Consider the following 19,497-nt stretch of genomic DNA (forward strand, 5'->3'; position numbering starts at 1 on the left):
TGCAGCTTCGACGATCTTTACATAGAAAATCAGCTGACAAAGAAAAATAGAAAAAAAAAACTAAGCTGTGGAAAGGATCAGAGGAAAAGAATCAAATTGAAAATAAGTCTGCTCACTTCTGTACGGGCATTTTTTCAGACACTTCTCATCAGAGCCGTCAGGACAGTCTTTTCTCCCATCACAGAACTGTGACGGTTTGACACACACAGAGGAACCAGGACAGAGGACTGCGGGGCTGCTGCAGGGTGGCTTGGTGGGGGGCTCAGTAACAGGCTCAAGAACTTCAGGAGACTCACTCAGACTCACGTTTTCTGTAAGACAAGATGCTGATTGTCATTCAAACAGAGGAGTCCAAACAAATACACATCATGTGCTCCCATGTTAGTTACCACATCCTTGTTCATCTGATCCATCACGACAGTCTATCTCTCCGTCACACACGTGGCTGAATAAAACACACTCTGTGCTGTCATCGCACGGCTTGGAGCCCCTGCGACACTTCAAGCTGTTTGGACGAGCAGCAGGAGCAGCTATGTTGGGACAGTCGATCTCATCTGAGCCATCGTTGCAGTGAGCCCGACCATCACACATCAGGCTCTTTGAGATGCAGCTCCGACGGTCTTTACAGAGAAAATCAGCTGAAAAAAGACAGTTTAACAAATCAAGCTGAATAAAAAAGAAAAATTTCTTACAGACATAACTTCCTGGTCCAAAGTGATTGGAAAATAAACGGCCTATAATCAACTACTTACTCCTGTATCTGCATTTTTTCAGACACTTCTCATCAGATCCATCAGGGCAGTCTTTTCTACCATCACAGAACTGTGATGGTTTGATGCACACATTAGAGACGGGACACCGGACTGAAGGGCTGCTGCATGGTTCCTGGGTGGGAGGCTCGGTGGATTGTTGAGCAGGTAAAGGTGAATTATCAAAGTCCAGAGGATCAGAAGTAGAGGCAGGAGCTACCTCTGCAGCACCTTAAAAGGTACAAGAGGATTAGGTCTAATTTGAGAAATGTCTTATCCACTTCGTAAAATCAGTAAGATGCTAACCATCAATAGATGAATCTGAATTAGTATAAGAATGTTACTTCACTTAAATAAACAATGCATTTTTATAAGCATCAAAATGGTTTTCAGGAAAACCACTCAACTGATATGGCCCTACTACAACTAGTAGAAAAAAATTATTCAGCTTTAAATAACAATAAATATGCACTTGGTATTTTTTAGATTTATCCAAAGCTTTTGATTCTGTTGACCTTACTATTTTGCTACCTAAACTTCATCGTTATGGATTTCAGGATTTATCATATAGTTGGCTTGCCAGTTATGTTTTGAATCGTGAACAATTTGTTTTTGTTAATGGTTATGCATCATCCAGAGCTCAATTAACATATGGTGTCCCTCAGGGCTCCATACTTGGTCCACTATTGTTCCTTGTGTACATCAATGATTTAGCTTCTGTGTCTTCCACCATACTACCGATACTTTTTGCTGACGATACAACCTTGATTCTGACTAACAATAATTGTGAGTCGTTAATTCGTGAAGCTAATTCTGGAATAGGAATATTTTCAGAATGGTTCCAGATAAATAAGTTAACATTAAATATAAAAAAAAAATCTAATTTTATTATTTTTACAGATAAAATTAAATATTACTGTACATCCAAGGCCAAGATTTCTATTGAAGGAAACGATTTAATCCAGGCCTCTTCCACAAAATTCTGGGGGGTTTTGATTGATGAGAGGTTGTCATGGACAGTACATATTAAGCTCATCAATAACAAAGTGATGAAGTCTATTGGCATCATCAGGAAAATTCATGGTTTCATTACAAAGAATACTCTTTATACATTGTATTACAGTTTAATATATCCACATCTTAGTTACTGTAATATTGTTTGGGCAAGTACATACCCTACAAGTTTACAGAAAATATTCATTACTCAAAAGAAATTTGTTAGGCTAGCCACCTCTTCTAATTATTTATCTCCATCTGCCCCTCTATTTCAAAAGCTGAACTTATTGTCCATTTACGATGTTAATATTCTTCAATCTTGTATATTTATTTATAAATACATTCATCTACCACATTTGCTCCCAGAATCTTTTTTTTTACAATTAACTCTCAGATTCATTCGCACAATACAAGACATGCCATTAAACGTCAAACTCCCTAATGCCGTACTTCTCAATGTCAGTTTTCCTTTACTTACAGAGCTTCATTAATTTGGAATTCATATTATCATTGAACAAAAACATCTACATCTCTGACCAATAAAGTCGTATATAATCCATCAAGATCCTAAAGCTTCTTTTTGTTCTGATTCATAATTTATTTGCTTGTTGTCTGTTTGTTGTTGAATTATTTTGAGTTTATTTCATTGTATTGAATCTTATTTCTTTTTCTTCCTATATTTTTTATTATTAACTCTATTTGGGGAGGTATCTTTGATAAGCCCACTTTGGGTTTTTTTTTATACCTCTCCTGCATCTTGTATTTTCTTTTCAATGCCAATGTAATTGTTTTTAATTTATGGTGCAAATAAATAAAATAAAATAAATAAATAAATGAATCCCTCTGATAAGAAAACTCACCACATCCTTCCTCATCTGATCCGTCTCGACAGTCCACCTCCCCATCACAGACGTGACTGAAGAGGACACATTCTGAGCCGTCTCTGCACAGCCTGGAGCCCATGCGACACTTCAGACTGTTTGCAGGTGCTGTAGGGGTAGCTTGAATCTTACAGTTGACCTCATCCGAGCCATCGCTGCAGTGGGTGCGACCATCACACACCAGACTCTTTGATATGCAGCGCTGGCGATCTTTGCAGCGGAAGTCATCTAAAAGAACAGGAGTGACAGAAACAGGCCTTTGAATGTTTTTTTAATCCACCAAAAACAAAATGTTTATGACCAGAGATTAAATCAAGAATAACAGGAAGGAGTCTGCATTCAAGCTTACTCTTTGAAAGACATTTTTTCATGCAGTTCTGTTCATCAGAGCCATCAGGACAGTCTTTACGCCCATCACAGAACTGACGTGGAGAAATGCAGATAGGCACTAAAGAACGGGGGCAGAGGACTGAGGGGCTGCTGCAGGCTGGTACAGTCAGAGCCAGAGGTTTGGATGCAGGAAGCATTTTGTTTGTTAGGGAAGTGGTCTGTTCTTTAGCATCTTTAACATGAAATAAACATGACACAGAGGGGTCAAAAACAGGCCTTTGTCAGACACACCTCAGAAGCAAATAGCAAGAAACGCACAGTAAGGAAGTTTACTGTAATTACTTTTTCAAACAAAGAATCCCAAATAAGTAATCCAGTAATCCCAAAGATCCCAATCTGAGATGAAGTTTTGAGGGAACCCACCACATCCTCGTTCATCAGATCCATCACGACAGTCCTTCTCTCCATCACACACATGGCTGAATAAAACACACTCTGTGCCATCTTTGCATGGCACTGACCCCATGCGGCATTTCAAGGTGTTTGCTCGAGCTGCAGGTGAAGCTACAACCGGACAGTCGACCTCATCTGAGCCATCACCACAATGAGAACGGCCGTCACAGACAAGACTCCTGGAGATACAGCTCCTCCGGTCCTGACACCTGAAGTCATCTGAGGTTGGTATGAAGATCAGAAACAGAAAGAAAAGATGACATGACTGGGGAGAGCTGGGAAACTGAACTGTTTAGATTAAAGAACATCTATATCATGATCCTCCATGCCTCACCTTCAGATGGACATGCAGTCACACAAAAGTCTTCATCATCTCCTTCAGGACAGTCCTTCTTTCCATCACACAGCTGGGTTTGATCGAGACAGGTTGATGTGTGTCGACACAGCACAGAGGGCTTGTTGCAGACTCCACTATTTGGCACTGTGTGAAAACCAAACCGAAAATGGAGTGAAGATGGTTAGCAAACATCAAATTAAAAGGTGTGACTTTCCTATGACCCACCACAAACTGCTGTCATCCACAAAAAGAAAATTAATCAAAACAAGAAAAATTGAATCAAACCCCAAATTAGGCTGAAGAAATGATCCCATCAAAACAGACAACACAAACTGCAGGAGGTTTTTTTTTTTTTTTACTTTTGGACCTTCTACACTTTGATCTCACCTGACTTGATTTCCTTCAGTGCAGCGATGACACCGAACACATGACCTTCAACAGTCACGTCTTTGATGGGGCTCCCATCGCGCCGGTCCCACAGGTTAATGACATCATCAGAAAGGGACAACAGAAAAGGCTCAAAGGCGGCTATGACAGAGCCGGATACGTTCCACCTTCTACCTGCTTGGTGGCTTCTTTCTTGCAGCAAGCTCATGGTTGTCAAACCTAAGCAAGTGAAAAAGACAGTTCAGTCCTACGTCTGTTCTCTTCACATGTGTATAAATTTGATCTTACTCTGTACAGTTTGTTTTGCTAGCAAGTGCTGAGCCTTTCTGTTTTTGTGAAGCACCTTAGTGCAGAGCTATTTTTTTATTTATACATTTTTAACTTGTAAATCACCTAGTTCCAGGAAAAACTCGGACTTTTATCACAGCTTCAGTGGTGTGCACAGGGGCCCCTGACTTTCAAAAAGCCTGTGCACAGCACTGTCAGCTTCATACCTTTAAGTGAAGACTGAACACATAAACATTAAGGCTGGGACAAAAAACTGAAAATCGATTTATTGGGACTTTTTAGTTTTAGCAAAAAAATCAAAATGGGGATTCTTTATCAAAAATTGACCAAATTCAAATTCGTTATTTCAGTCCTTGTTTATAAACTAGATTGTAAAAAAGCTACCACTTTTCTCCGGCAGAGGATGAAATGTTTCTTTGACTCACTTGTTGTGCATTTTATGGGAAAATATGACTCCTATTCTGTTGTTAAAAAAGAGAACTAAAAACCGCAAAAATCGTATATATTGAAGAACTGCAATTTAAACTGAATCAGACCCCCAAAAAGTTGTTATGGGATCGAGTAGCATATCGTTCCAGCCTTAACATCTCCTGTTGCTGCAGGATTATGATGCATTGAGTCATCCAAAGAGTTCAGGGGGTATAAACTGAAAAGACAAACATTCAAGTTCTTTCTTTTGACTAGAAAGGGGCTAACTTTGTCATCAAAAAACATATTAAACAAACCAACAGCAGCACTAAGTCACATATGAGAACCATTGTTTTTCCAAGAATTGTAAGACCATCTTAAAGTAAAACAGGCAGAACACTGGAAGATACGTTGGCTGTTTTCCAAACCACCTCCCACACTAGCAGTGCGGACTGATTTGGCCTAAATTCAGTCTGTACAAGGTAGTTTGTGAAAACTTGCAAAATCTGCAGTATACCAAAAATTCCCAGATGTCCTACTGATCCAGGAAACTTTCTCAGTTTGCAACGGGCCAGTCTACCTGGCATAATGTTTCCCACAATGCACGGTGCTAACACTGTTTGTGTTGGGTATCTATTTGAATGTGCCGGCATTATAACTACACTAACATTAGATGGTCAGTGAGACACAAGTGAAGCGATGTGAAAAACTTAAATCTTGTCACTTCTAGTCTGAAGGGGTGTTTGCTTCTACAAATTCATTCTAGTCCATATAAGCATCTAACTTTTTTAAAACATTCACGGATTATATGGACGTGGTTTTTCCATCAGCGGTTAAAACAAAGTCAGTCCCTTCCAGATTCACTTTTAAGAAATATGATGACTCTGCTTTAATATAGTTTTAATGCCTTTTCAAATTTGTGATTCATAAAAACAGGACCCTGAAATCTCTCCCTTAACTTGTGATTTTCTAAAGTAATGTAAAATGTAGCTTGAACTATGAAAAATAATGAAAGGACCAAAAAAAACCAAAAACTATAAAACTACTTAAAAGAACTCAATAAGGAAGTTTACAATCAATTCCTTACCTTGTTTAATTTTATTTATATTTTAATTAACTTTAGTTTAACTTATGTTATTTTATTGTTTCTGAATCTTCAACACTGATTTATGTTTAATACCGTATCTGGCAATCTTGTTGCATAACTTTAACTAAAACGTAAAGATGTATCCATGGTTTGTTTTGTACATTTATAATTGAAGTGAAAACCAGAGTAGCATACAAAAAACAGACCCAACAGAATAGTCAGACTGCATACAAAAGCATTAGGTAGTATGCAGCGCCTACCACATCCTATATTCACATGTAGTACGTAGTAGGCGGTTTAGAAAACAGCCCTTCATTACTTTTGGCTAACACTCTGATACACATCAGTAAAAATGAACCTTAAGTCCCTGCTGCAGCGTTAACCACTGTGGAAACAGTCTTTGCTTCAGTGCTTTAACCTCTTTGATCAGCCACAGATAGAGGACTAATTAAAGAAGACAACAGTTCAGAAGTGACCAACCTGCTTTCTTTGAGTTCCAGAGCAAACTATTCGCCCTGAGGTCAAATGCAATGTTCCCCCTGACTTCTCCGGCAGAGAGGTGCAGAACCTCTTTGGCTTTGCCGCCCGTCATGCCCATGGTGAGGATTTCATCATCCTCGAGCCACAGAAGGCCACCCCTCAGCCAGTCCAGATACAGGTCCCGGATTTCTTTCGTTGTTTGGTAGAGCTGCTGCGCATATAGACCATCGGCCATGACGGTGCCGATGCTTTTTTGGTCACATGACACCCAGTAAAGGTTTCCCCTCCTCTGGTCGACTTTTATCAGACAAACTTAAGAAATTAAGACGGACAAAAGATGGTTAGCTGACTAAGCAAAAGCAGATGAGAAAACATGAGCTGTGACTCACTGATTGCTTTTCATTTTTCATCAAGTGAGCTACAAACAGAAAATCTCACTCAGGGTCACTGTTGCTCTGTGAGTTATCTGTCTGCACAAGTCATAACAAGTCATGCACAAACCTGGCAAAGGCGTCGAGACCACTTCATTCTTGACCATGGTTAGGCTGGTGCGTTGAATATGACCAGTTTTGTTGGCCCAGTACAGCCAGTCCCTGTACCAGTCCACATCAAAAGACAGGATCCCACCATCAGTGGTGAACAGCTGGGTTTGGGTAGATTCTCTGCCTCTGAACTCCAGTACGTAAATGTTTTTTATGGTAGCGTATAAAAACCTTGGATCTGCATGGAAAAAGAAAAATACACACACAGCATGACCAACCTGCAACATGGAGATGCTTTAAATGAGGTTTGAGAAACACATTTCTTCTACTTCATTTGGAAACTGGTTTATTTTCATCTATACTTTTTGGAGGAATCTGATCTAATCTAACTAACGGTGAGTGACATTTAAGAGAAAGACATTTGTCACACAGGCCTATTGAAGTTACAGTGACCTACATTCACATGTTCCATCCAGGAGCAACACTTTAGAGTCCGGACAGCTGCACACAAATCCAGCAGGGTTTCCTTTGGTTGGCTGGCAGAGCTGACACGGAGTCTTGGTACAAGCAGACGAACCTGATGACAAAAAGACATTTGAGATGAGAGTACAGGCGATACACCTGAAGCAAAAAATCATTTTAATAAAACTGAGTACTGGCAAAAACAGCAGCATAATGTGAACATGAATGAGACCTGAGAAGAGTCAGGGCTCAGTCTGTCCTGATTATCACCTTGGGGCTGCTGTTGCTCATGGTAAACAGCTATTATTGGCAGTGCTGCTTTCCAGATGAATGTCCTCTGCTTTGGTTGGTTCTGTGGAACTTTCCAGAGTCCTTTCTCATCAACCAAGTAGAAAGAACTCCCAAAAGCTGCCAGGCTGAGAGCTGGCCTCCTGTTGGACAGTCCTGTGAAGGAGTAGCGGCCAGTTCCATCCAGTTTCACTGTCTCTACAGACTAAAAGAAATCATTCAAGGTCCAGGATTAAAACCAAGAAAATTAAATACTTCTTCATCATACTGCTAAAATGTGTGTCTTGATTTTTGTAAAGAACTCTGCACATTAAACAACAGTAGGTCATCAAACTGTGCTAGCTTTGCTCTTGGTGTAAGTCACCTTCTTGAAGTCACTGATCCAGTAAAGCCTCCTGGCAGCCACATCAGCAGTTAGGCCATGGGCAGACTGAGCAGTGAGCACGCTCAGAGAACTTCTTTCTGACCCGTCCATCCAGGACTTCTCCACAGTCACTCTGCCCCCAGGGCTGCCATTGATCCAGAACATCAGGCTGGTGGTCGAAGAGCAGATGGAGTGAATGAGCACACCCTGGTGTGTTATCACATTAGGTGAAGAACTGATAGCTCTTTATGTACATTATCACATTAAAATCCTCATGCTTACCTCTCCACAGGTATTAGCACCAGCTCTGATGGAATGATGTTTTTCCTCAGCACAGTCGTGTAACTTTCCCCATCAGATGCCAGCATATAGATACACTCTGTCTTCTGATTGGTCCAGAACAGGTTTCCATTCAGCCAATCACAAGCAAGACCCATGATTCCAGGCTCCCCTGTACACGAGAAAAGGTGTGTCCTCTTTTAGTCTCAGTTTCTGATTTAACTTACAACAGTATGATGATTTCACTGGTAAAACTTTAGTAAGGCTGGAGACCCCTTTACATCAATGTGTAGAAAAATAATTTAAAAGTTTCTTATTCAGTGAAATATCTGGAGTAATTTTTACATTACACCAATAAATATCATCAGAAAGCTCTGAAGTGTTCACAAAGAGCAGTCTGTGTATTTATTATGATTAAGCTATGTATTTAACTCAGTAAGGGGCTCAGTCTGTCCTGTGTTTGGTGCCCTGTTCACTGTATGATCTACCAAACGCTCTACTGAATGAGATCTGGGCCCTGTTCTACGAAGCAAGTTCAGTCCAGTGAGACAGCCTTGGCCTTGAACTGAGCGCAGTAACTGGCGGTCTCGCTACACGGTTTTACGACGCTGGTTATCAACCTCATAAGTGGATCCAGCTAGGCAATGAGCGCGTGCACGCATATAAGGCAGGGCCCACTGCATCTGACCAATCACGAACATGGAGCAGTCTGGAGAGTCAGAGCAGGCCGGAGAGAGAAGGACCGCATACTTCACACAGGAGGAGCAGGAGGTGATCATGAGGAAGTATGACGAGCTGAAACATGTAATTAACGTAAAAAGCAACACCATCGCCGCTGCTAAAGCACGGAAGGAGTGCTGGCAGAAAATTGCTGACAGTCTAAATGCGTAAGTGTAGTGCAAATAAAATCTTTTGTGCCATTATCATCCTGAAATAGCACTGTTCACCATGCACTTTTACTGTAACATGCACCATACCTAATTTATTTCTTAGATGAATTTATTCATTTGTTCATTCCTAGGTCGCAGTTCGATGATCGACTTTGTAGTCGTGTCATCGGACTTGCGGCCGCATGTCTTGGACACTCGGGTAAAGAGAGGGGCGGAGCTGTCAACCGATCACCACCTGGTGGTGAGTTGGCTCCGATGGTGGGGGAAGATGCTGGTCAGACCTGGTAGACCCAAACGTATCGTGAGGGTCTGCTGGGAACGTCTGGCAGAATCTCCCGTCAGAGAGAGCTTTAACTCCCACCTCCGGGAGAGCTTCAACTGTGTTCCGGGGGATGTAGGGGACATTGAGTCTGAATGGACTTTGTTCCGTGCATCCATTGTTGAGGCGGCTGATCGGAGCTGTGGCCGTAAGGTGGTTGGTGCCTGTCGGGGCGGCAACACCCGAACCCGCTGGTGGACACCAGTGGTGAGGGATGCCGTCCAGCTGAAGAAGGAGTCCTATCGCGCCTTTTTGGCGTGTGGGACTCCTGAGGCAGCAGACAGGTATCGACAGGCCAAGCGGAATGCAGCTTCGGCGGTCACTGAGGCAAAAACCCGGACATGGGAGGAGTTCGGTGAGGCCATGGAGAACGACTTCCGGACAGCTTCGAAGAGGTTCTGGACCACCATCCGGCATCTCAGGAGGGGGAAGCAGTGCACTGTAAACACTGTGCTCAGTGGAGACGGTGCGCTGCTGACCTCGACTCGGGATGTTGTGGATCGGTGGAAGGAATACTTCGAAGACCTCCTCAATCCCACCGGCACGCCTTCCTTGGAGGAAGCAGGGCTTGGGAATGATGGGGTGGGCTCTTCCATCTCTGGGGTCGAAGTCGCCGAGGTGGTTAAAAAGCTCCTCGGTGGCAGGGCCCCGGGGGTGGATGAGATCCGCCCAGAGTTCCTTAAGGCCCTGGATGTTGTGGGTCTGTCGTGGCTGACACGACTTTGCAACATCGCGTGGACATCGGGGGTAGTGCCTCTGGATCGGCAGACCGGGGTGGTGGTCCCCCTTTTTAAGAAGGGGGACCGGAGGGTGTGTTCCAACTACAGGGGGGATCACACTCCTCAGCCTCCCTGGTAAGGTCTATTCGGGGGTACTGGAGAGGAGGGTCCGTAAGATCGTCGAACCTCGGATTCAGGAGGAGCAATGTGGTTTTCGTCCTGGCTGTGGAACTGTGGACCAGCTCTATACCCTCAGCAGGGTTCTTGAGGGTGCATGGGAGTTTGCCCAACCTGTCCACATGTGTTTTGTGGACTTGGAGAAGGCATTCGACCGTGTCCCTCGGGGAGTCCTGTGGGGGGTTCTCCGGGAGTATGGGGTGTCGGGCTGCTTGTTAAGAGCCGTCCGTTCCCTGTACGACCGGTGCCAGAGCTTGGTCCGCATTGCTGGCAGTAAGTCGGACTCGTTTCCAGTGAGGGTTGGACTCCGCCAGGGCTGCCCTTTGTCACCGATTCTGTTCATAACTTTTATGGACAGAATTTCTAGGCGCAGCCAGGGTGTCGAGGGGGTCCAGTTTGGTGACCTCAGGACTGGATCACTGCTTTTTGCAGATGATGTGGTCCTGTTGGCTTCATCAAGCCGTGACCTTCAACTCTCTCTGGAGCGGTTCGCAGCCTAGTGTGAAGCGGCTGGGATGAGAATCAGCACCTCCAAATCTGAGTCCATGGTCCTCAGCCGGAAAAGGGTGGACTGCCCTCTCCGGGTCGGGGATGAGATCCTGCCCCAAGTGGAGGAGTTTAAGTATCTCGGGGTCTTGTTCACGAGTGAGGGAAGGATGGAGCGAGAGATCGGCAGGCGGATCGGTGCGGCGTCCGCAGTAATGCGGACTCTGCACAGGTCTGTCGTGGCGAAGAGGGAGCTGAGCCGGAAGGCGAAGCTCTCTGTTTACCGGTCGATCTTCGTTCCCACCCTCACCTATGGTCATGAGCTTTGGGTAGTGACCGAAAGAACAAGATCGCGGATACAAGCGGCCGAAATGAGCTTCCTCCGTAGGGTGGCCGGGCTCTCCCTTAGAGATAGGGTGAGAAGCTCGGCTATCCGGGAGGAGCTCGGAGTAGAGCCGCTACTCCTCCGCGTTGAGAGGAGCCAGATGAGGTGGCTCGGGCATCTGATAAGGATGCCTCCCGGACGCCTCCCTGGTGAGGTGTTCAGGGCACGTCCCACCGGGAGGAGACCCCGGGGCAGACCCAGGACACGCTGGAGAGACTACATCTCTCGGCTGGCCTGGGAACGTCTTGGGATCCCCCCGGAAGAGCTGGCCGAAGTGGCTAGGGAGAGGGAAGTCTGGGCTTCCCTGCTTAGGCTGCTGCCCCCGCGACCCGACCCCGGATAAGCGGAAGAAGATGGATGGATGGATGGATGGATGTTCATTCCTATCGTGTTTACATTTTTTTGTGTGATATGTAGCCCACATGAGCCCTACATGAATTCCTGTCACAATTTTAATACAGGCAATAAAATATTGTCATGGAACAGAAGTGTTGGCATTGAAGATCTTATTACGGCAATGAGAGTTCTTCATTCCCTTTAACTACCTGTAGAAAGTGTCATGTACTACCAACCCCTCCCTGGAAAACCGGTAACTTTCATAAAGGTGGTCATCCCAAAAAGAGAGTGGGTCGGTGCGGTCCCTGAAAACTCTCGCGTGCCGGAGTGCTCCTCGGACAATGCAAGCTCCGATGTCCACGGGATCCTCTAAGAAAGGACAAGCCATTTTTTTGTGAGGGCTCATTGGTCAGTGGGCGGGGTTTTTATAGTCCACGAGTTCAATCTGGAACCTAACCTCAAAGCTACCTTGCTAGGCAGTAATCCTGCTTCATAGAACAGGGCCCCGGAGATAAAACCCAGGAGCACTTCAACAAAGTTCATAACAACACTTTTGTTTGTGATGCAGACAGTGAAGCATGGATCTGTTTTTCTGGGTTATTCTTGCTTTACATTGTAATCGCATGCGTCAGTTTAGTCTTTATCTTTTATTAATAATTCATAGAGCGGCAAAGGAATTATCACAAACAAAGCTTCAGTTTCCTTTTTATCTCAGTCTATTTATCTTCCACACTGCACCTGCAGCTCCTCCTGTAACCCTGCTGTGTTTGAGCCAAATCAAAGTGAAGTTAGAGAGAAGAGGGACCGCTGTCATTGGTCTAATACTTGGTTTTAAAGGTATTTTTTACCAGAAACAGTAGGCTTTACTTTCAGCCTCCTGCCACTCAAGTTGAGTTGAGGCAGAGCATGAGGGCCTGAGTCCTGATGTGACTTAAAGGGATAGTTCAGTTTTTTTGAAGTGGGGTTGTATGAGCTCTATGTAACCACTAAGGACATTAGATACAGTAGAAAGGTGTCTCCTCTCCCTCAGTAAGACACAAACTGTAATCGATGGTGACAAGGAAATAGGCGCTAACAGGGAAAGACGGTACCAGATTCAAAATTCTCTGCCTACAAGAACTAAAATCAAAAAGTAATACCACAATTTAAGAGTACGCTACATAAAATAATTCTTAAGTCGATTACAGTTTGTGTCTTACTGAGGGAGAGGAGACAACTTTCTACTGTATCTAATGTCCTTAGTGGTCACATAGAGCTCATACAACCCCACTTCAAAAAAAGTGAACTGTCCCTTTAAGACAGAGCGCTCTGCAGAGCCGCCCCCACCCTCTGGAACTCACCCCCACTCACATTCAAAACTGCTCTGAACTATTGACTTCCAAATCTCTTAAAACTTCACCTTTTTAAGTTAGCTTTCAATCTGAAAGTGTTACTTTCTTGTATTGATTAAAAAACTGTAAAGTGTTTTTGAGTCCTTGAAAAGCGCTGTATAAATAAAATTTATAATCATTATAACAACATGTTGGGAAAAAGAGGCAGATTTTTTGAGGTTTAACTGAAAACATTCTTTCCTCAAAACATGTGTCCTGGTGTTTTCTAAAAACATTACACAAAATCTCTTGGCTTTAATTAAAAACCTAAGTGAAACAAAGCTGACAATTACATTAGTTTTTTATTAAGAGCTCTTAAAAAAAACAAGCAGGCTGTGCAGACCAAAAAAATGTTCAATTTGCTCTGAAAATGACTCAACTTTCAGTCTGAATAGTATTTTAGTAAAGGCTATTCACACTGACACTGACACCAGAAGTGTAAAAAAGTGGACTTAGAAGATATCTTAATTGTAATATACACAGAAACATATCACAAAGATCACCAAACACATTACACAAAGAAATGATGCACATATGTACTCACCCGTATAAACAGTCCATGTTTTCTGTCTGTCACTTTTATAAATCCTGCCTTGATTGTCAGCCCAGTACAACCAGCCTCGAGCAACATCAAACGTTAGGACCACTGGGTCGAGCTCTGGAGTCTGGAGGGCTTCAAACTGCTGAGACTCCACATTCAGCAGCCCAATAGATTTTCTCTGTACTGTTAGCAATTTAACAGCCTTACCTGGACACAAATGAGCCAAAAGATGCAGTCAGTGAGGATGTTTTTGAATGTCTGGCGTGTAACTGAGAAAATATCCCTACTTCCTGGATAAAGCAAGCTATGTTTGTAAAATCTGACTGAAAACCTGAAATGCATTCATCTTATTAAACTCATATTTCAGGTGACATCATTCTCAGAAGTAGCTCTCCAACTCTTTGTTCTTCAAAGCAAGTCTTTTGACTTTTTGAACTTTAATTTCTTCATCTTAAGCTCAGAAACTTCAAAGTAGCTCATTAGCATATCTGTTATCTTTTGTCAAAGTGCACCCTTCAAGTGTATTGCTTGGTTTGATCTTTTCAGAAATTGAAACCATCACATCTGAACCCACATCAAATCTAACCTGATGACTTACTCACTTATTCCAGCACTTTATGCTTTCATCTCATTCCATGGGTCCCTCACTGTTCTACCAAGCTGAACACCCTGCACAGTTTTAACTCATTGACTGGGTGTGTGGTTCATGTGATGGGTAACTGTAAAGAGGGAGGCATTGCCTCATTACCTGAAGCTACACAAGTGGAGTTTCCATTGAGTTTAAAGCCGTCTCTGCAGCGGCAGTAGTAGGATCCGATGATATTAGTGCAGTGATGCATACAGGGACCGAATGCTTGAGCACATTCATCCAAATCTGAGGAGAGAGTATTTTAGCTACACAAGCATGAGGTGCACATCAGGAAAAAGGACATTTTTACAACTTCAAAGGGAGTGCTCTTATAGAATTCAACACACTAAACAGTATCCTCAAGTCTACCAATATGAGTCAGCAGCCACGTTTACATGGACCCAAATCTGCTGCTTGCATTCAGTTTATTTGCTCAAACGGAAAGAATTTAACCTTTGTATTCACCTCATTCCGAAAGAAAAGTGCCAATCCGAATGAACATTTAATCAGTTTTAAAGGGGTGGAATATTCCTTTCCCCAAACCGATTGAGGTATCATGTATCCACTCAAACAGAAAGTTGTCAGGGTGTGTTCTTTCAGCGCATGCTCAGATATGACGTAAGACGCAACCAGAGACGTTCCTCAACTTTAAAAATGGCGGCAAGCCGTCAGCACTGGACTGCTGCGGAAAGTTTGTTTTTGATCCAAACTTTGAAAGAAATGAACATAATTTTAAGACTGGACGGACAACAAGTATTGCAGCACCTTAATAAACAAACTGTCGTCCTCCAGCTTTGATAAATCTCGTGATGTTTACGTTTTTCTGCGCATGCCTCATTGAGTATTCTGTTTGATTATAGCGGCGCATGTAGACCAGAGATTGGAATATTCCTTTCCATGTATACTGTTGTTTTCGGAAAAGTCATTCAGAAAGATTCCATTTGAAAAGACGAAAACTCCTCATGTAACCGTGGCTACTGGTTATCTGTGCTGCCATGCAGTCAACACACCTTCACAGACGGCTCCATTGGCAGCAAGCTTGTATCCATCAGGACAGGCACATAGAGCTCCCCAAGCTTCATCAACACACACATGACTGCAGCCACCGTTGTTCTTGGAGCAAACACGACCTGCAGGTGATGCACGATGAGTCAGCATTACAGAAATAGATGCAACAGATGTATCGACCTCCATCACTCTGTCTGGGCTTTTATGTCAGCACGTGTTGCATCAAACACCATTAATATGATCTGTCCAGAGCTTACCACATGTGAGAGGCTCATCGCTGCTATCTGAGCACTGGGCTGTCCCATCACACCTCTGTTCAGCAGACAGACATTTACCATCCAGACACCGAACACTGCCCTCACCACACACACCTGGAAGACAACAGACCTGCGTTTGGTACTGAATTCATCAGTCAAATTAGGCCTGTCACGATAACAAATTTTGCTAGATGATTAATTTCCAAAATATTATTGCAGATAAACAATATCATTGTCATTATTTTGATTTTTTTTTCCATTTTTTCATTGATGTAATTATGATAAATGGGAAAATAAAGTGAGTACACCATATCAAAAGCAAGAAACTTTAATTTCTTAAGAGTATTTAACTGTAATTAAAAGGTCAGGATCTTTGAAATAAAGTAAATATAAAAATATAATAAATTTAACAAACAAGAAAGAGAAAAAAAATACAATGAAAATGAAATGGACTCTCTTTTAGAAAAAAATACATGTCAACGAAAAGAATTAATACTAATCAAAAACAATAAAACATAGACCCTGTCTCTAAAGAAAAAACGAAACTGTCAAACATTTTAAACATTTCTGGCTTTCAACCGTATTGAAGGGCTGCATTTCTTTGGCAATGTATCTGTCTTTGAGCGCCCACCATTTGGCGCTTTTATTTCTATTTACTTTGCAGACCAAAAGCCTCAGTAAGAGCGGACTGTCAAAGAACAAGGCTCCGCTGCACCTCCCCTTCTTCTTCGTCGCCACTATTTTCAAACAAATGCGACATATCAGCTGATTGGTGTTCATGAGCTCACACTTTGTTCATTCTGATAAAAAACAAAATATTCCCACACTGGGACTTAAGAACCGTATCTTTGGTGCCATCACTCATATTAGCGTGTGTTTCCTCCTTACCCCTCAGGACGCTCTCTTCAGCTCTCTCCATGTGTACGCGTAAGCAGCCCCCTTCACCCCAAAGATCGCATTTTTGACAGATGCTCACTCCGCTATAAATCCGCTATAGAACCTATGCACCCCGATGTTAGGAAAGATAGACGTAGTGAGCCATCTTCTCATTCAGCCTCTTTGGTCGAAAGAGAGGAGGAAAACAAACATGCATGCACATGTCAGTTTATCAAGGCTGGCAAACTAACTGAGGACGATTTTATTTATCCTACAGTTAATTGATTTATTGATTATCGTGACAAGCCTAAGTCAAATTCAGCCTCAGTGGTAGTTGCAATAAAACAAATACGCAGGCGCACAAGTGTTTCAAGATATGTGAGAAAGTGTGTAAAAAATAATCAAAGTAAATGAAAAGAATGAATTACTATGGCAAAAAGATGACTTGTTTTTGTTTAGTCAAGTTATGATAAATTAATGAATAAATAAAAAAGGATCCTAGCTCTTGTAGTATTTTAAGATTTTATCTGACCAAATTTATCAAATAAAGAGACTAAAAAAACTACAACTCTGATTAGACACCACCATAAATGAAGGAAAAAAGTGTTCTTTTTTTTAGTTTGGCTGAAAAGACACCTGAGCGGTGTACTGTTTCACTGTGCCATGCAGACTGTTCACTGCTGTAGAACTTTTAAAAACATTTCTCACCACAGTCTTCTTCATCAGAGTTGTCCAAGCAGTCATTCAGTCCATTACAGCGTAGCTCCTTAGGAATACAGATGTTGTTTTGACAGGTCCAGTCAGACTCCAAGCAGCCCTCAAGAGCTTCACAGTTCTCCTCATCAGAGCCAGTGGGACACTGAGTTTTTCCGTCACAGCGGGCAGACATATCAACGCAGCTGACAGAATCCATACAGGAAAACTGACCAGGTGGACACTTAATGGAGCCTGGCAGCGTCACAGGGAAAAATAAGACATGACTGATAATGACAATGCCTCATCAGGAACATCTGAGGGACTTACTTCTTTTGTCCGAAAAACCTCAATACTTTAAGATTAAAGAGTGGCTCAATAGAACTGGTCATAACACCATTAAAAGATACTTCTTTCTTTTTTTTAAATTATTTTTTCACCTTAAGCTTACAGGAAGCACCCACCATTGCAATCCATCTCATCAGAGCCATCCAGACAGTCTGCATCTCCATCACATTGCCACACTTCAGGGATGCAGTTTCCATCATCACACTGCCATTGACCTTGTTTGCATCTGAAAACTTGACCTGCAAAGATACAAAGAAAAAGAAAGAGACCGCTCTGTAATCAAAGCCTTAAAACATCAAATGCCATGTTGTCTCCAGCCATTAAAGACCAACACCCTTTATTTAAGAGAGGGAAAAAGTGATTTTAAAGACCTAGCCTTTAATGTTGTAAGAGAATACCTTTAACAAAGTGCAGGGATTATAGAGAAGTCAGGAAACCTTTTAAAGATGAGTAACTACATAGAAAATGTGACGAAATGAACATGATTGTAACACTTGGCACCGTTTTTTAAGTAAATTTTAAAGTATTCAAGCTACCAAAGCCTTTGCTAAAACGAAAACACATTTTTGTATCAGTTACTGATGAAAAGCTCAAATTGTAAGAGATCAAATGATCCAAAAAGCTAGATCCTAAACACACCCGCATCATAAAACCAGGATGGAAACATATGTGCCGTATAAGTGAAGTGCCTGGCGTAAATCTATCCTAAATCTTGAACCGTCTCACATTCAGTCTGATCAAAATGGCAGGTTTAAGACGTAATTCTCTCGAAAAATCAAACTTGCATCTAAATCCAACTAAATTCCTGAAACCGAATCCACGAGGTCTCGGAATGGACGCCATGCTGCCCCATTGTTTTTTAATTAAAGAGAAAAGTCGAAAGAAAAGTTCATTTCCCGTGGCTAGCTATAAATGCCCATGTTACTGTTATTGCTATTACCAAAAAAAAGTGCCTTTTACCGTGGGAAATGGCCACACTTGTTAGGAAAACCCAACAACTGAAGAGGTACGGGTCCATGTCGGCCCGCTCTGCTCGTCTGGCGAAACGACGTCACCTGCGAGGAAATGCTTTAATCAGTTTCCACCATGGCAGGTGCGTGTGGGCTACTCAAAGACCACTCAGTGGCCCGCTGATGTTGGAAAAAATAACCCAGTAAAAAAGTAAAATTAGTGTGTTCTGATAATGAACGCATTTCTGCTTACCGTAACTTTATTCAACGGATAAAGTCACCAATGTATTTTTCACTGTGGATGGCGTCATTGGCGCGAGCTGACAGGCTACGCCCTTGCGTCACCTTAATAGTGGTTGAACAGACGCACGTGGCGCGTGAAGGGAGTCAATAGTAGAGTTGGTTCATCTGAGCCTTTGTCTAATACTGTTATTTTATTACCTTCGTGCTTTTGTTTCTGTGGAAAAGCTGTGGATGTTTGGAAAGGGTTACGGTGCTCGTAATTATTCGCTTTTACGCAGAGGCTACAGCTAAACACTTCAAACAGTTACCTTCCTCTTTTTTACACACAAAAATGTCTTCTCTAATAAGTGTTTTTGTTCCGGATAGCAGAGTTTAAGCCAGCCTTACATAAAAACATAACGCTGCCACATTTTTTAATTCAAAGGTTTGATTTGAATAAAAGCAGCCTGAAAACTCCAAAACTCAAACGGTCACCCCTTTCAAGCTGACGACTAAAGAGCATTTGATGATGCAACATTAGAGACCTTCAAAGTAATTACACATTTTATTGTACTTTTGATTTTTTTCACAGCTCATGCTCTTTACAGTGAATCAAAGCTTTGTTTTTTCCTTTGAGGTCAAGTGTGCAATTTGGAATATTAATGGGTAACAATGTGCTTTCTTTGAAGTCACTAATGTTCCTTTGAAGTGGATTCCTCATTAGAATAGCAGGATTTGGACTCAGGTGATGCTGCAACAACACTTGTGATTGAAACTAGACAAAGTTGTTCAATAATAAATAATAAATGATAAATCAATAAATAAATAGAATGCAAAAAAGGCATGTCATATATAAATTCCTAACCTCGCGAAACGTTTATAAAATTCTGTTTACAGTTCTCAAGCTACAAGCTTCGATTGAACTTAGAGCCACCTTTTTGAAAAAAAAAATAAATAAATAAAATAAAATAAATAATAATAATAATAATAATAATAATAAGAAGAAGAAGAAGAAGAAGAA

At 42.2% G+C, this 19,497-nt stretch overlaps 1 protein-coding gene across 1 annotated transcript; it reads right to left on the minus strand.

Annotated features, from left to right (window-relative positions):
• Positions 1–60: 60 nt before the first annotated feature.
• Positions 61–18,602, minus strand: LOC141805800 (uncharacterized). The gene is made up of 23 exons (XM_074690991.1): positions 18,508–18,602; positions 18,265–18,359; positions 17,421–17,543; positions 16,972–17,211; positions 15,388–15,501; positions 15,133–15,252; positions 14,243–14,368; positions 13,498–13,701; positions 8,275–8,443; positions 7,993–8,161; positions 7,611–7,833; positions 7,336–7,455; positions 6,898–7,116; positions 6,397–6,708; positions 4,134–4,352; positions 3,744–3,890; positions 3,380–3,628; positions 2,976–3,188; positions 2,606–2,854; positions 753–980; positions 390–638; positions 117–311; positions 61–65 (listed from the first exon to the last, which is right to left on the minus strand). Exons 2-23 carry the CDS (start codon positions 18,320–18,322, stop codon positions 61–63), a joined length of 3,951 nt encoding a protein of 1,316 aa, XP_074547092.1. The 5' UTR covers positions 18,323–18,359; positions 18,508–18,602.
• Between the last annotated feature and the right edge of the window lie 895 nt (positions 18,603–19,497).

Source organism: Halichoeres trimaculatus, unplaced genomic scaffold (genome assembly GCF_033239565.1).
Source record: "Halichoeres trimaculatus isolate MK-OKI-2021-1 unplaced genomic scaffold, fHalTri1.1 fHalTri1_scaffold_16, whole genome shotgun sequence".
Classification (NCBI taxonomy): Eukaryota; Metazoa; Chordata; class Actinopteri; order Labriformes; family Labridae; genus Halichoeres; species Halichoeres trimaculatus.

Bases quoted from the DNA above. Each gene is read 5' to 3' on its own strand.
- LOC141805800 (XM_074690991.1), bottom strand. From the start codon at position 18,322: ATGGACCCGTACCTCTTCAGTTGTTGGGTTTTCCTAACAAGTGTGGCC. The intron at 17,212-17,420 runs GTGGGTGCTTCC...TGACGCTGCCAG, and splicing joins TGATGAGATGGATTGCAATG to GCTCCATTAAGTGTCCACCT. The intron at 312-389 runs GTAACTAACATG...CTTGTCTTACAG, and splicing joins ATCAGATGAACAAGGATGTG to AAAACGTGAGTCTGAGTGAG.